Here is a 17,300-nt window from a genome sequence, read left to right on the forward strand (position 1 = left end):
TTGCAATGGAAATGGGACTCTTAAGTGCACACAAGGACAAGAAGTGATAATGTCTAGAATAAGTATGGACCAACTATGACAGTGAGGAAGTAACACACTGGGGTGGTTTGGAAAAAGAATAAACGAGGATTCAATCACAAAATAGATGCATGAAGGAAGAGTAAATAGGCTGAGAGAACACGAGAAAGTAGCAATTGGGTAGCATTAAGAAAGTCCTGATTTTTCCTCTCATGCCTTCAATTATTATTCAATAGTATTGAAATATTATTCCTTGTTTTTTTCCTGTGCTCTGAATAACCCTGCTTGTTTTGAAAGGGAATAGCTTGATGCGGTATGCATATATGCAAAAAAAGAGGTTTAAACAGTATCATGACCTAGAGGACTTGCCATCATTGACAGAAATATAAATTAAGTGTCATATCACAGAATGCTGCAGCGGAATATCAGGCCATCTATCGGTCAAAATGAAGTATCAGTGGGCTATACAGTGAAAATAACCCCAAACATACAAGGGAGTGAAGAACAATAAATGCAATGGTTTGGTCTAGATCTAAACTTGTGGCAGGATCTGAATCAAAGCCAGCAAAGAGAGATGGCAAAATCCTCAAATGTTACTACGGTAAGTCGAAATAACTGGCCATGGAGGAATGGGCTAAAATTCTTACCCAAGGATGTGAAAGACTGATCCTAAATCAGAAGGGGCACCTAGTGCACTTATCGCAACTGCAAGGAAAGGCCATACAACCAGTTACTGAACCTAAGGAAGTAATTGTTGTTTCACAGTGGTATGTCCCAGGCTGGATAATTTTGTAAAGAAATGTATGAAGCAAGCCCTGAATGATGGTGGTGCTTGTTTACTCAGACTTCCTTTACATATCAGCAGGACCCCTATAAACCTCTGATAACATCTGGTGATAAAGATCGGGGAGGGGGGTGGTGAGAGAAAATGGAAAGAGGGCAGCTACTCTTCCCTAAAACTGTACATTAGAGCAGGTCTCCAACCTTGGCAGTTTAAGCCTGGAGGACTTCCCAGAATTCCCAGCCAGCTTTGCTGGCTGAGAATTCTGGGAGTTGAAGTCCTCCAGGCTTAAACTTGCCAAGGTTGGAGACCCTGCATTAGAGTACCAATTGCTACAGGTGAAAAGAGACTCAACCTCTCATGGTATTTAAACTCAGTGAAGTTTGAGGGTGAAGGTTTGCTCTCAGAGCTTGTGGGAGGGTTTCCAAACATTTTGTTACCAGGCTAGGTGCCATCTTCTGTTTGTAAGGGCTTCGGGTGCGAGTGAGGGTGACGTGATGGATCAGCTGTGGGTCATCAATGAGTGTTGTGATGGATCTTGTGATGGGGAGGTCAGATCAGATCAGGGTCCTTGGGAGGTGAACTGGGGGGAGGGTTTCCATGGATTGGTTGAGGGTCAGTGCTGCCTCTGGTTGGCTGTGCAGTTGATTTGGATTCTGAGGGCTTTGTAGGCTGGTTGCAGGTCAATGTGTCTGTTGATGGAATTGCTTGTCAAGTGCCAGGCTTAGAGGAATTCACAAGCATGTGGTGAGTGGTAGCGTGGCCAGTGATTTTTGTGCTGCTCTGTTTAGTTTTCCAGGGAGTCTTGAGTAGCTGGGTAAACATGTTTAGATCCACTGTGTACTAACCCTACATCAGATCTCTGCAGGAATTTTAGAGAAGTAAGCCTTGCTTATATTTCAAAAGCATTTTCCTGTTTGAGATGATTCATCTCACAAAAAGAATGGCCTGGCTTGCTTGGATAATGCTTGTATAATTTTCTTGTTTTTACTTAACTAAGATTTTCCCCAGGATCCGTAAATATCTTGCATCACGGGGCTTTAGTTCCTCAAAGTAACTTTATGGTAATTTCAGATGTAACAAATAGATGTACTGCTAATAAACTACATCTGTATAATGTCTGCTGTTAATCTGCACATTTCCAATTGTTAAGTAATGGAAATAACCAGATAGGAAAGCTATTTCCTGATAGAAAAATTTCTGATTTATTCTGTCCTCCGGGGAATTCATGTGTTTGAGTGAATACATGAATCCAGACAACTTCTCATAAAATATTCCATGCTTGTTTCAAACACACGCTGAGTTGATACTGAACGTAATTCTTGAGTTAACACATTGCAGTAAATAATTCTTTAATTATTTATTGAATAAACTGCTATTGGCTGGGTTCACACAACAGTCTAAGCTAAAATCAAACAGAATATATGAACTGGCCTTGTGATATATGAAGAGAGAGAAAGGGAATGAATATGAGAATAAACAACAGACAGGGTTTGTGAGCTCACATAACATGAAAAACTTAACATGCTATATAATATATGATCTGCTTAACTATGATTTATTGAATTAACAATAAACCCCAGTTTATAAATAACTCTTCCATAAAAAAAATCATACAAGCTAATCCTCAAACAAGTAAGCCACTTTATAGGTTTATATGTTGTGTGAACCCAGTCAAGATCTCTATAATTCCATCCATAAAATGGGGTTAGAGCAAATAGTACTTGATTACTTGGGTCATGGAGCGTGTTTATGAGGAATTACATTTAATTAAAAGCTGAATTAATTAAAATTGGAGGGTGAAATACTAATGGTAGGGAAAGAGTAGAACAGTGTTTAGAACTGAGCCAAACCACCAGCCTACCACATGCAAGAATACACAACCATATGTTGGTCCAGATACACTATTAGTTAAACAAAAACTGTTGTGTATTGTTCTTAAAGGACTTGTAAAACAGAAAATTAGCATTTCAGATGTGGCTAATTTCTTGTCAAATATGCAAAGAGCGTGCTACTTACTTTCCTTCCACCCAACCATCACTGTACTTGTTCACACTCTCCACGTATTCACACAAAAACTAGAATTGTGAGTCCTGCACTGATCCTACAATCATAAAAAGGTTCTTCCTGGTCTGGTTTTGCAAGTGTCATGTATGCCATCCACCTGTCCAAGATCTTCCCAGACACCAACAACGCCGGCGACTAAGAAATAGAAACTCTGACTAGAGTACAGGTAGTGGTAAAATTACAACCACAATTGAGTCCAAAATTTCTGTTGCTAAGCAAGACAGTTGTAAAGTGAATTTTGCCCAATTTTACAGTGAATCACTGCAGTTCTTAAATGAGTAACAGATTTGTTAAGTGAATCGGGTTTCCCCACTGACTTTGCTTGTCAGAAGGTTGAAAATTGTGATCACATGACACCCCTGCCCCCCCTGGGACACTGCAGCCATCATAAATATGAGCCAGTTGCCAAGTGTCTGAATCTTGATCACAGAACCCTTGGTTTGGCCTTGAAATGTCAATACTACCCTGTTTCCCTGGAAACAGGATCTACCCTGAAAGTAAGCCCTAGCTTGATTTTTACACGTGCCCAATATAAGCCCTATCCCCAAAATAAGCCCTAATTAAGATCCCATCCATGGGTAAAAATTAAGCTAGGGTGGGGATGGGGGCGTGGAGCTGCCCTACAGGCCTCGCACGTGAGTCAGTGAAGACAACTGACAAAAACCTTCTTCATAGGTTTGAGAGATGAGTGCAGCAGCATCAATGCTGGTTTATGCAACAAAAGGGCGCGTCTCTGCATTGCGCCAATGTGACTGCAGTATAAATTGATCCATTTCTAGGCAACAGCAATAGCACTTAGACTTATATACCGCTTTAGAGTGCTTTATAATATAAATATATTGTATTTATAACACAAGCAACTGTGAGAGGGATCTTGGAGTCTTAGTGGACAACCAGTTAAATATGAGCCAGCAGTGTGCAGCAGCAGCCAAAAAAGCCAATGCAACCCTAAACTGCATTAACAGAGGGATACAATCAAGATCAAGTGAGGTACTAATACCACTCTATGAAGCCTTAGTAAGACCACACCTATACTACATCCAGTTTTGATCACCACACTATAAAAAAGATGTTGAGACTCTAGAAAGAGTGCAGAGAAGAGCAACCAAGATGATTAGGAGACTGGAGGCTAAAACATACGATGAACAGTTACAGGAACTGAACATGGCTAGTCTAGTGAAGAGAAGGAGCAGGGAAGACATGATAGAAGTGAGGGACTGTCACAGAGAGAATAATGGATGGAAGCTGATCAAGGAGAGATTTAATCTGGAAATAAGGAGAAATGTTCTGACAATGAGAACTATCAACCCATGGAACAGAAGTTGCCTTTGGAAGTTATGGGAGCTTCATCACTGGAAGTTTTCAGGAAGAGACTGGACTGCCAGCTGTCAGAAATGGTGTAGGGTCTCCCGCTTGGGTGGAGAGTTGGACTAGATGACCTACAAGGTGCCCTCCAACTCTGTTATGCACTCAAAATTCAATTCTATTCTTGTTCCAAAAGGCTCTCCTTGATTCCACCACATTTGCCAATGTTCTTTGTCAAACGCAATTCCTATAGTGGTGTAGAGTTTTTATGGGTGGCTGGGTGGAGTACAGTTAGTCCTTGACTTACAATAGTTCATTTAGTGACTGTTTAAAGTTACAACAGCACTGAAAAAAGTGATTTATGACCATTTTTCACACTTACGACTGTAGCAGTGTCCCCATAGTCATGTGATCAAAATTTGGATGTTCAACTAACTCATATTTACAATGGCTTGCCGTGTCCTGGGGGGGGTCACATGATCCCCTTTTTCTGACCTTCTGACAAGCAAAGTCAACAGGGAAGCCACATTCACTTAACAACTGTGTTACTAACTTAATAACGGCAGTGATTCACTTAACAACTGTGGCACAAAAGATCGTAAAAGGGGGCAACATTCACTTTAAAAATGTTTCACTTCGGCCTCAAAAATTCTGGGCTCAATTGTGGTCTTAAGTCGAGGACCACTGGTATTTAAATATTTTAAAATATTTTTTTACATACTTGCAAACCTCTGGTTTGTCTATCCCCCCACCTCACCCGATGGATACATGATGTCTCCTTGTTTATACAGACAAATTAAGGTTCCCAAAATAGTTATCAGAAACAGGAGGAGTTCCATTGTGCTGGATCTTCTCACCGGGAAACTTTTTTTTTTTTCTCCTAACCAGAAGCCACACCGTCTCTGCTATCTGGGTGTGCAACTAAAAAAAGGGTAACGGAGGATTGCAATGCAAGCCGATAATTATTGAGGCAGCGTCTGCCAGAAAAGAATCCAGCAATGCAGAGCCAGGAGTAGCCAAAAACTGTAAAATAAGTAGTACTTTCAATGCTGCAAAGTACATAAAAGACCATAGACTGAAATAGACAAAACCAAACTTGTTCTTGGACCGAGAAGGATCTTCCCAGTTTAATCAAACAGAGAACTGTCCATAATGCAGACTATGTCCTAACCCCACGCAAGCAAGCTGCAAGCACACCACTAAAAGTGAGTCTGCAATCATCTGTACCTGAGGCAAAGGTGAAGGAATTAGCATTGGTACAAAAAATGGGCACAGATAGTCCTCGACTTACGACCACAACGGAGAGCAAAATTTCTGTTGCGTTGTTACTTGAATTTTCTCCCATTTAATGACCTTTCTTGCCACAGCTGTTAAGTGAATCGCTGCAATTGTTAAGTTAGTAACTTGGTTGTTAAGTGAATCTGGCTTCCCCCACTGATCTTGCCTATAAAGAGGAGGTTGCAAAATTTTATCACATGAACCTGGGACACTGCAGCCGTCATAAATATCAGTCAGTTGCCAAGCATCCAAATTTTGATCATGTGACCATGGGGATGCTGAAATGGTCGAAAGTGTGAAAAATGGTCATAAGTACTTTTTTCAGCGGCGTTGTAACTTTCAAACAGTCACTAAATGAACTGTTGTAGGTCGAGGACTATCTGTATCTCTAAACAGGACCAAGTTATATAAAAGAAGGCGCTCGTTTTCAGGGTCCTAGTTGAGATGATCTAATCTTTTGTGCAAGGTGAACATGTGTCCTTAGCAAGATGATTTAGTACTAGTTCAGATTTTTATTGTATTGGCAATTTATGAAGTAGGAGGAGGGGGGATGGGAGAAGAGGAGGAGGAGGTGGGGTGGAGGAGGAGGAAGAGGAGATGGGGTGGAGGAGGAAGAGGAAGAAGACATGGTGGTGGTGGTGGTGAAGGAGGAGGTGGAGGGAGGGAGAAGAGGACAACAGAGGAGGTGGTGGTGGTGATGGAGGAGGAAGAGGAGGGGGGAGGAGGAAGAGGTGGTGGTGGTGGAGGAAGAGGAGGGGGAGGAAGAGGTGGGGAGGAGGAAGAGGAAGAGGAGGAGATGGGGAAGAGGAAGAGGAGGAGGGGGTGGAGGAGGAGGAAGAGGAGGAAGGATGGTGGAAGAGGTGGTAGTGGAGGAGGAAGAGGAGGGGGGAGGAGGGGAAGAAGAGGTGGTGGAGGAGGTGGGGAGAGGAGGAAGGGGTGGTGGAAGAGGAGGAGGAGGTGGAGGAGGAAGAGGGGGGAGGAGGTAGGGGGAGGAGGAAGGGGTGGTGGAAAGGAGGGGAGGAGGAAGAGGGGGAGGAGGTAGGGGAGGAGGAAGAGGTGGTGGTGGAGGAGGAAGAGGAGGGGGAAGAGGAGGGGGAGAAGAGGTGGTGGAGGAGGTGGGGAGAGGAGGAAGAGGAGGAAATGGGGAAAGAGGGTGGAGGAGGAAGAGGAGGAAGGGGTGGTGGGAAGAGATGGTGGAGGAGGAAGAGGGGGAGGCTACAACCACAGATAATCTAGGGGAGGTTTGCCATGGATACCCAATGGGTGTTGGACTGCAGTAAATCCAAGCTGATCTCATCCAGAGTGCAGGCCTTGATCAGTATGGGGATGTGCACCTCCCATTCAGCATCACATTGCTGACTCCTGCTTCCAAAAACCTCAAGAGAATTGCCTGCTAGGATGAAACCCCAGCACTGGAAGCGATTACTCCAATTTTATGACTCACTCAAATGTGTCCGGTATTTATACCTACATCAATATTTTTCCACTTATTAAACGTAGGGCTTTTCATCTTGGTTTGCAATGCAGGAATCAGTTTGATCTACCCTTGACATCCCGAACTGAAAGATTCCTTCAAACCTTACCCTGGCAAGTGCCTCCAACAATCTCGAAGCACACAAGCTATACACCTTGCAAAAAAAAACAACCCAGTGACATAACTCCTAGCCAGAATATCTGAGATAAACTCCACTGCAGGGATCATCCACTTTTTCAGGCCACAAACAAATAAATTTGAAGAAAAAGAGAGAATACGAAATTTCAGCTGCTTTTAAACATAGCATAGGGTTGAAAGAGACCATGGAGATCTAGAATCTAGCCTAACCAACTGCCCAGGGCAGAAATCCCCAGACTAGATCAGGCAAATAGCTGTCTGAATTTTGCTTGAAAACCTCCAGTGATGGGAGGACCCATGACTTCAGGCTGTTCCACTGCTTAACAGCTCTCACAATCAGGAAATTCCTCCTTATTCTAAATTGGAATCTTTCCGTGTAAAGCAGGGGTGTCCAACCTTGGCAACTTTAAGACTTGTGGACTTCAACTCCCAGATTCCTCAGCCAGCTTTGCTGGCTGAGGAATTCTGGGAGCTGAAGTCCACAAGTCTTAAAGTTGCCAAGGTTGGACACCTGGTGTAAAGCTTTCACCCACTGAGCCTTTAGTTGTTGTCCTACCTGGAAGCCCTACGAGAATAATTCATTTCCTCTTCCCTGGGAAAGCCCTACAACTATTGGGACAGGCCACCATGTTTCTGCTTGTGTTTTTCTACTTGTGCTAAGGGTAAAATGTTACCAAGTCCCTGTTAATTAATCTTGATTACGGATAAATAACAAGTTCTTATTTCTGGTGATGCTGATTGGTTAACTGGTTTGAATAGAATTTATTTCTGGAAATATCTAATAGGGTAAGGGATTAGCTTTAATAGCTAAATAAAAGGTTATTATTTCAGATAATGTTTATTGGTTTTTAATCTGGGGGGCAATATTTAATTGTTTAGAGAAAGATGAGGGGAACTTTCCCCTAATGGAAAGGGGACTCTGTATTTATGTCATTAGGTACTTTTGTTCATTTTTACCAGATCTTTGCTGACTGATAAGAGCTGAAGATTTAGAATTGAATTTATCTGGAATAAAGAGTTATTTGGTTGTATTTTAAGAGACAGTGGTAAATTGCTAATGTTGAATATACCTGTTGGAGGATAAAGAGGGAAGTTTCTTCCTTCCTTCCTTCCTCCCCTCCCCTCCCTCGGGTTCTCTACTCTCTTAATATTTTTTCCGTATAAGCTGTTTGTATCTGTTTAATAGGTTTAATACAATTGTGCTAAAAAAAGAAATGAAGGCCAATTAATCATCTCCACCCACACTCCCTCACTACACCAATTCTTCCTGTAAAATGGCAATTTCAAATTATTTATAAGTGATAACTTTTGAAAAAGAAAATTTCAAAAGAATCATCAACCGCACTTGAAAAAGCTCACTTTGCAGTCAACAATAGGAATTTACAAACAGTTCACTAGAGTTCTAAAGTAAACCAAGGAATTTTCCTGCCTAAAGAAAAATATGTTGGCCTATCTTTTACCAGAAACGTTAAGCTTTCACAGCAAATGCAGAAAACTCGGGGAAAAAATCATGTTCCAGTCCAGAGGATTTAATTCATTATCACACGCTCAATTTACTGAAGCCCCTGCCATGATGCAGAGATGGCGACTAGATTAAATGACTTCATAATAATTTCATGAAGGGCAGTATCAACAGCTGCCATCACAGAGGCTTTATGAAACTCGTATATTCAGACATGATTTCTCTCTCTCTCTTCCTCTCTGAATGTTAGAGGCTGTCTAGAGAAGGTTTCATTTCCTATGGGCTTCCCAAAAAGGAGAGTTCTGATTTAGATGGACCCCTTCAATCCAATCTAAACATTATATAACTTTGTTCTGATGAGAGTGTCAGTGTGCCTCATCGATTAAATAAAGATTAACACTCACCTCTTCTTTGTCCCTTCCTAGTTATATTTATTTATTTATTTATATTTTATTTATTTATTTTAGTTTGTCAGGCATGTCTGAGAAATTAAGCGTAAGTATGAACATAACACAAACATATAAGTACAAACGGGTATAAGTATATACATAATAAATGAGTACGAATAAATGGGAACAGTAGGACAGGGACGGTAGGCACATGGATGCGCTTATGCATGTCCCCTTACAGTCCTCTTAGGAATGGAGTGAGGTCCACAGGAGACAGTTTAAGGTTAAAGTTTTTGGGGTTTGAGGATGTAACAACAGAGTCAGGTAGTGACTCTTCCAGGCATTGGCCACTCTGTTGCTGAAGTCGTATTTTCTGCAATCGAGTTTGGAGTGGTTTACTTTGAGTTTGTATCTATTGTTTGCCCATGTGTTATTGCATTTTTATTGGGTTATTTTTATTGTGTTATTGTATTACTGTATTGTTATTGTGTCATTGTATTTATTATTATTTTTAATATTATTTATTATTGTATTATTATATTTACCCTGTTGTGGTTTTTCTGAAGACCTTATATAAGATGTAGAATTCTATCAGTCACGAGAACACAGTCATGCGCTCCCATGAGTAACTATGGTCATGACACTCGCAAGAAGAGACTGGTTTTCCATAAAGTCTAGTAACCACAGAGCCCTCTCATACATTCCTGCATATTCCATGGCCATTGGGAAGCTTCAGGGAAATCAGTACAGGTAGTCCTCGACTTACAACAGTTCATTTAGTGATTGTTCAGTTACAACCGTACTGAAAAAAGTGACTTATGACCGGTTTTCACATTCACAACTGTTGCAGCAACCCCATGGTCACATGATCAAAATTCAAACATGTGGGAAACTGGCTCACATTTATGATGGTTGCAGGGTCTTTAGGTCATGTGATCCCGTTTGGCCACCTTCTGACAAGCAAAGTCAACGGGAAAGCCAGATTCACTTAACTGAAGTGTTACTAATTTAACAACTGCAGTGATTCACTTTACAACTGTGGCAAGAATAGTCGTAAAATGGGGCAAAATCCACTTAGAAAATGTCTCACTTAGCAACAAAACTTTTGGGGTCAATTGTGGTCGTAAGTTGAAGGTTGTGTGTAGAATGCAAGTACTGTGCACTGATAGGATAAAGGAAAACTGAGCTCAAAACAGGCTTAAGATCCAGATGGATCTCGACAGACTCGAACTGGAGATTCAATGGAGAGAAAAATAATCTTTACCCTCAGGCAAGAAAAACCAAATGTACAGGTACAGATTAAGTGAAATTTGGCTCAATAGCAATAACTGTGAGAAGAATCTTTTGAGGAGCCCACCTACCTGAAAATAATTATTGTACTCTATGACTATCATTAAGTGTTCTACCTTATGATTCTCGACTCTTGACGAATGTATCTTTTCTTTTATGTATACTTAGAGTATTTACACCAAGACAAATTCCTTGTGTGTCCAATCACACTTGTCCAATAAAGTATTCTATAACCAAGGTTGGGGAAAAACTGATCTACATCCTTAGGCTCTACACATACAAGCAAAGTCTTTCTCTGAAACAACACATTATTTTGGACCATGAAAGAGGACATTAACAAAGGAAGGTTTTGGAAAAGAGAAAAGAGTTTGACAGGAGCTGAACCTTACATTAAGCTACAAGAGATATTTAAACCTCTTCACAGAAGGAAAAAACAAAACCACTGTTGGCTATGATAGTAAAATTTAGCCATATTCTTAATCTAGATTAAAGCTACTATCAGGTTTAGTTACCCACTCTCAGTAGCCCAGTCTGGTCAAAATAAGCCAAAAATATAAAGCATGCTAAAAATATAGCTAAGTACATATCATTATGGCAGTGTATTTTTAAAGCAGCTACTGAAATAGGATAAAGTAAGGAAATATTGCTGAAAAAATGAGATTTTACTGATTCTTTTTATGTACACATGGGCTTTCCAAAATTCCTATGCATCAATCACTAATTTCCAATTTGTCTAAATGTTATTTTAACAAATATGCCATTGGAACCGCCTGCTTCACTCTGGATAGCAAGTTTTAATAAACTTGTTTCTTAAAAATGCTAGGAATTTTCTGGTTTTTTTTTCCATGAAAACGGAAGGGACAATGGGAGATGAAACGAATTAAGGCTGAGTGGTGATTCACATGAGCTTCTGAAAGAGAAGATGAGGCTGGACGAAATAATCCTTGGGTCCTTGTGAAATAAATTTCATTTAAAACTGCCAGTCTTTTTTTTTTTTTTTTAAGAGTCTCCATTTGGAAATGTAGGATGATTTCAGAAAGACAAAATGCTTAAACACAAATGCAGGAGGAAAGAGCTGAAGGCTGATGGAGCTTAAAGCCCTAATTTTAAAACAAAACAAAACACACACATGCAGATAACAAGGTGGAACTGGATGCAATTTGCACAAAGTATGCACGCTGCATCTTAACGCCCCGAGAGACATCCCAGAAGAAGAGCCAGAGGGGGGAACATAATGTAAGAAGTTTAGAAACTTGGCTTTCCCCATCAAAAAAGGGGACTGCCCATTCTGTTGAGAGTGCACCCCTTGCAATAAATTTGAGTCAGCACAACAACAGCTCTGCAGTCTTCTGAAGGGAAGCTGATCAGGTGGTTGCAGAGCCCCTGGAAACGGCAGTACGATGCAGCTGAAGAGGCAACGCACAACCCACAGACAAACTGTGGCTCGGCTGGAGAGCAAACCGACCTTTGCATTTGAATCTTCCAGGGAAATGATGCACTAAAGGCTACAGTGGAGAGAGTGAGGTAAGTTGCTTTGGCCGTTCCCTTTGCCTCCTTTTATGACCCAATCCTCTTGCCAGAGAACGAGGTATGTGCGCGCTGGTGTGTTATGTGCCTAAAATAAGAAAAAATATAAAAAATCGAGAGAGACAGGGGAAAATACGGGGGGTGGGGGGCGAAACTGTCGTCTAACTTGGCAGTTCCCTGCACCGGCAATCTGCTGCAGTGACAGCTACAAAATCGCCACTTAAATGTTTGATTTGGTCCTGAAACTGTTTCTATCTTGGAAAAAGGGGCTTAGGGCTTAGGGTAAGAATGGAGAAGAAGCACCTCAAGAAGAAACCCAGGCAGGGAAGTGTGCTTTAATAGTCTCCGAATGCATATTTGAGAATTGTTGAGAATATTCTCAGCGATTTCTAAGCATGCCTCAAATTGCTCCGAGTGCATTTTGGAACCATGGACGCCGTTTGCTCTTGCGTGCCTTACAGCTACGGCATGGCTAAAGGGAGCTGCTATAACGACTGCTGGCATTTTAAGACCTAACGCTTACATCCAGCTCAGTCTGCCTGCCACCTTCGCACAGAAGCATCATTTTATAACAGAAAGAATATCTGACAGACAAACCGGGGATTCAGACTGAGAGAGAGAGAGAGAGAGAGAGAAAGCAGACATTGTACAACGTTTGGAAGAGCCTAGCAGTTTGGGAAGAATGCTACCATTAGGAGCTGGAGGAGGATGGGAGAGTGGAAAAGGGAAGGGAGAGAGATGAGGTGGAAACAGATCAGGCTGTTTTGACAGACAGCAAGACAGGACGATGGAGAGTTTCCCTGGAAATAAGCATGTTTTTTCGGCACCGTTAAGGGATATGCCACAGGGGTGAGGGTATGTCTGACTTTATTAAAATGCAACTCTACTGGCAAGGGGTAAGTGCTTTCCCCCCCACCCCAACAAAAAAACAACCAGCCTTCTAAAATTTGTGATAAACTGGGCATGTGTTACATGTTTGCTTCTAGGCAACAATGGAGACCCGGATCTTGAAGGCAATGCTTGGCATCCTGGCTCTTCTCGTCTTTATACCAGCCATTCAGGGTATTTGTCCTTCTTTGTGTTCATGCTCAGGAAATGATAGAAACGTGGACTGTTCTGGCAGAAACCTGACCACGCTGCCCTATGGACTTCAGGACAACATTACCTATTTGAATTTGTCGTATAATCATTTTGTGGACCTCAACCACCAGCTGACTCAGTTTGCGAATCTGAGAACCCTGGATGTTTCCAACAATTGGCTTCGGAGCCTCCCAGCTCAACTGCCCAGGTCTCTGTGGGAAATATATGCCACGCACAACAGCATCAGGGTTCTCCAAAAGCTTGACACGGCTTACCAGTGGAATCTTAAAGTCCTTGACGTGTCCAGGAATATGGTGGAAAGGGCTGTGCTTATTAACAACACAATGAGCAGCCTCGTGTTCCTCAACCTCAGCAGCAACAAGCTTTGGACTGTCCCCACCAACATTCCCATCCATGTGGAGATCGTGGATCTATCCAACAACTTCTTGTCACAAATCCTTCACGGCACGCTGAGGAGGCTCACCCATCTTTCCCAACTTTATCTGCACAACAATAAGTTCACCTACATCCCTGACAAAGCATTTGACCAGCTGGCTCAGCTACAACTCATCACACTTTACAACAATCCCTGGGCATGCAAGGATAAACCACCAGCCCTCTCTTATTTGCAGAATTGGGTAGGTAAAACACAAGCCACAATCTTTGGGGTGCCGTGCCCGGAGGAGGAGAAGGAGGAGGAGGTGTCATGGGAAGGCTCCGGGCCATTCTCAGCTACTCCAACCCTGGCGCAGAACCACCTCTTCGTGAAAGCCCTAAAGGCAGTGGATACAACTGACTCTGCAGAAGCAACTGAACAGAGTGAATTAGCGTATGAACAACAGTCCGGAATGACGGACATCAATGTAAACAGCACTGATGACCCAACAATAGCATTCACCAGCACTGACAGGCCACTGGTTCCCTACCCCCAAAATCTCAGCACAGAGAACCTTAATTCTTTCGAAGTGGCTGCAGCCACGCACAGGGTCTACATCCAAGATACCACCTCTGCGAAGTCCAGAACAAAAGGTCTGGCCGAAGTCCCCACAATTCCTATGACCTTGAGGATCACCAGCGGGGTGCCTACAAACTACCCAACAAAACAACAAAGCACAACAACAAAGAAAGAAGAACGCACCACAAAAATGAGCCCTCGCGCACCCTCTAAAGCAAATGTGCCCAGGGGGTATTTGTTCTCTACTGTCATGCTTGCTGTGGTGGCCCTGGCAACTGGCAGTGAATTTGTGTTTAAATGAATGAATTGCTTCATTATTCTATATTAATAACATGTCTGGGGAGGGGGAGGGGAAGAGATATGTTCCTGTTCCACAATGAATTACTGTAGATGCAAGAAGAAATGCCTGTTTTTAAGATTCTGAAATATGACTGAAGAATATAATAACTCCTCTTGGATGGCAGGGCTGCAGAAAATCACGTCTTGGTAACCAAGCTGCTACTTAAATTATGTCTTACTGAATTAAGAAAATAAAAAATGAAGAAAATTATACCCAATAATACGATTGTTTTTATGAAATGTGTTATTTTGTATTTACATTTTTAATTTTCTTTCACAAAAATATTTAAAAATGTCAGTATTTTCTGTATTGATTATGAATAGTTTTGTCATTAAACATCTCAAAACAAAAACATTCAAAGGCCTGTGTTATACATCTACTGGCTGAGTTGCCAGGCAGAGAACCTTGGAATATATAAATGCTAATTCTTTATCAAAGATGACAATGCACAGAGGGGGGGGAAAAGAGAGGGCGGGATAAAGATATCTAAAATACAACTACCTCTAACCGTGGTTTGTTGCCATAACTCTTACTAACATCCTACAGGAGATGGCACACAGGGTTATTTGCCAGCTCCCATCAAGTTTTCATTCAGTATTAATGTCTAATTACTGTTTAAATGGCCAAGATGCTGAGCTTGTCGATCAGAAAGGTTGGCAGTTTGGCGGTTCGAATCCCTAGCACTGCGTAACGGAGTGAGCTCCCGTTACTTATCCCACCTTCTGCCAGCCTAGAAGTTCGAAAGCATGTAAAAAAGGCAAGTAGAAAAATAGGGACCCCTTTGGTGGGAAAGTAACAGTGTCCAGTGACTCTTCGGGCGTTTAGTCATGCTGGCCACATGAGCACAGAGATCTCTTCGGCTTTGTAATGGAGATGAGCACCACCCCCTCAGAGCCAGAAATGGCTAGCACGTATGTGCGAGTGGAACCTTTACCTTTACTGTTTAAGTAGGCCTGGGAGCCTGAAGTCCTTAAGATGTTGCAGAAAGATTCCACTTATTCATTAGAGTTATGTCATATTTCCCTTTCATTCGGAGCTGAAGGTAGTACAACGAAGTGTTGTCCTCTCATTTTCCCCACAACAATCTTGAAAGGTAGGCTGGCCCGAGAATGAATGACTGGCTCAATGTCACCTCAATGTTCCCATCCCTAGGTCTCTCCTGGGCCAGCGAGTACCCTGACTGCTACTCACAGCAAACAAACAATGGTTTAAGTATTTCAAACCTAGCCCATAGCTCTCTTAATGTCATAATCCTCCACATAGGTTGAAAGTCAACATCAATGGCCCCATGCTCACTCAGCCTCAGGTTGGGGAGAGGAGACCTACTGTATTTGATTTCTTTCATCAAATTTCTACCCAACGGTCAGCCCTGCGAGGCAGGCAAGGTCAACCACACAAGCATAGCATGGATTCAGGTAATGCTTTTGACTGCTGTAGAGTAGAACAATAGAATCTTGCAAGCCCAGTTGAGTTTCTCTCTGACCCAGCTAGTACTAAACAGAATCCAGGGGTCATTTTGAGTTTCTTTCATGTGCTTCCCTCTTTGTAGAGCAGAATAATATTTTCTGAAAGTTCCCTCTGCAACGGTTTGCTCACTCCCTCCTCATTCCTAAGGCCAGCTTTCCATTCTTCCACAGTACAGGAACCATTTTTCATTGATAAATGAACACAGTGACTTAGTAGTCTGGAAACTAACCGCAAAGTTTAAGGTGAGCCAATGTTGCATTTTTGAGGGCTTAACAGAGGTGGGGAACTATGGCCCTTTTATGACTTGCGGACTTCAACTCCCAGAATTCCTGACCCAGCCATGCTGGCTCAGGAATTCTGGGAATTGAAGTCCCCAAGTCATAAAGGGGCCATAGTTCCTCACCCTTGGCTTAGAACCACAAACTGAGATAAATATGTTTGCATCATTTAATCAGGTGAATATGGCATATAATAAAATGCCCTGACGTGCCATGCAGGTGTGGGCACACAGGAACTGTCTACCTAGCTCTGGATGGAGCCCCATCTCTGAAGGCGTCCATTATTGCTTAATGGATGCCTTCAGAAGGTTCAGCCTTGAATGATTACCTAAACTCAAGCCTCCTTTGTTTAAGTTTAATGCAGTTTCTATTCAAAAAGCAGGGGGGGGGGGTGTTCATTATGAGAGTCTAACAAAAGAGGTCGGGTACAAGTGGAATTGCCATGAAGTTTCATTGATGAGAACCTGGCTGGCTGGAAGAAGTCCAAGCCTTAGTATCTCCAGATTGAAAAGGATCTGGGAAGCAAAGGATGGGAAACACCCTTCTCTGCAAACCCATCCTGGAGTGCCATCAATCTGGAGTGCTACTGCTATCGCTACTACTCCCAAACTTCCTGCCCAGCAATGCCAATGGCCATACCAACTGGGGAATCTGGGAGATTGCAATCTTAATGTTTAGGAAAGGTTGGCATGAACCACACTGAATAGTGCAATATACACTATCCCAGTGTTTTTCAACCTTGCCAACTTGAAATAATGTGGACTTCAACTCCCAGAATTCCCCAACCAGCAAAGTTAAAGAGTGTTGACATCCACATCTCTTTTAAGTTGTCGAGGTTGTGTGTCTCAGGGTCTTTTCCGTATACCCAAGTCAGTGGGCTCCAAAACCCAAGAGAACCAACACAACCATTATCTTGGGCAACATATCCAGATATTATAGAATCAGCTTGAAGAAGTCTGGGCTAATCAGAGATGTCACCAATAAGAATGATGGGCAGGTAATCTTTGACTTACAACCACAATTTAGACCTGCATTTCTATTGCTAAATAAGGGAGTTAAGTGAATTGCACCCAATGTTATGACCTTTTTTGCCATGGTTAAGCAAATCACTGTAGGTGTTAAGTAAAACATGTGGTCGTTAAATGAAGCCAGTTTCTCTCATTGACTTTGCTGATTGTAAGCTGGCTGAGAAGGTTGCAAGCATTGATCACATGACCCTAGGACAGTTCATCGCAAATACATGCCTATTGTCAAGCACCCAGGTCATGAGCACGAGGACTGGTTGTAAGTCACTTTTTCTCAGTGCAGCTGAACTCTGAACAGGCGAGGATTGTAAGGCGAGGATGGCCTGTAATTGATATGTGGGCAGGAAGTTAGGAAGAGCCACAAAATACTTGTAGGATGCAGCTACTGCAAGTGTTTCTCAACTTTAAGGCATGTGGACTTCAACT

At 42.2% G+C, this 17,300-nt stretch overlaps 2 protein-coding genes across 6 annotated transcripts in view; one reads left to right on the plus strand and one right to left on the minus strand.

The window, feature by feature from the left end:
• NF1 (neurofibromin 1) overlaps window positions 1-17,300 on the minus strand; it is a 201,282-nt gene that overhangs the window by 83,615 nt on the left and 100,367 nt on the right. The gene's annotated exons all lie outside the window — the stretch shown is intronic.
• On the plus strand, window positions 11,546-14,452 carry OMG (oligodendrocyte myelin glycoprotein). Its single transcript, XM_026680436.2, has 2 exons — window positions 11,546-11,726; window positions 12,716-14,452. Exon 2 carries the CDS (start codon window positions 12,722-12,724, stop codon window positions 14,063-14,065), a length of 1,344 nt encoding a protein of 447 aa, XP_026536221.2. The 5' UTR covers window positions 11,546-11,726; window positions 12,716-12,721; the 3' UTR covers window positions 14,066-14,452.

The sequence above is a fragment of the Notechis scutatus genome, chromosome 1 (assembly GCF_049901735.1).
Source record: "Notechis scutatus isolate UNSWTSFEM ecotype Mainland chromosome 1, rNotScu1.2, whole genome shotgun sequence".
Classification (NCBI taxonomy): Eukaryota; Metazoa; Chordata; class Lepidosauria; order Squamata; family Elapidae; genus Notechis; species Notechis scutatus.

Coding starts and splice junctions, on each gene's coding strand:
- OMG (XM_026680436.2), top strand. CDS start 12,722: ATGGAGACCCGGATCTTGAAGGCAATGCTTGGCATCCTGGCTCTTCTC.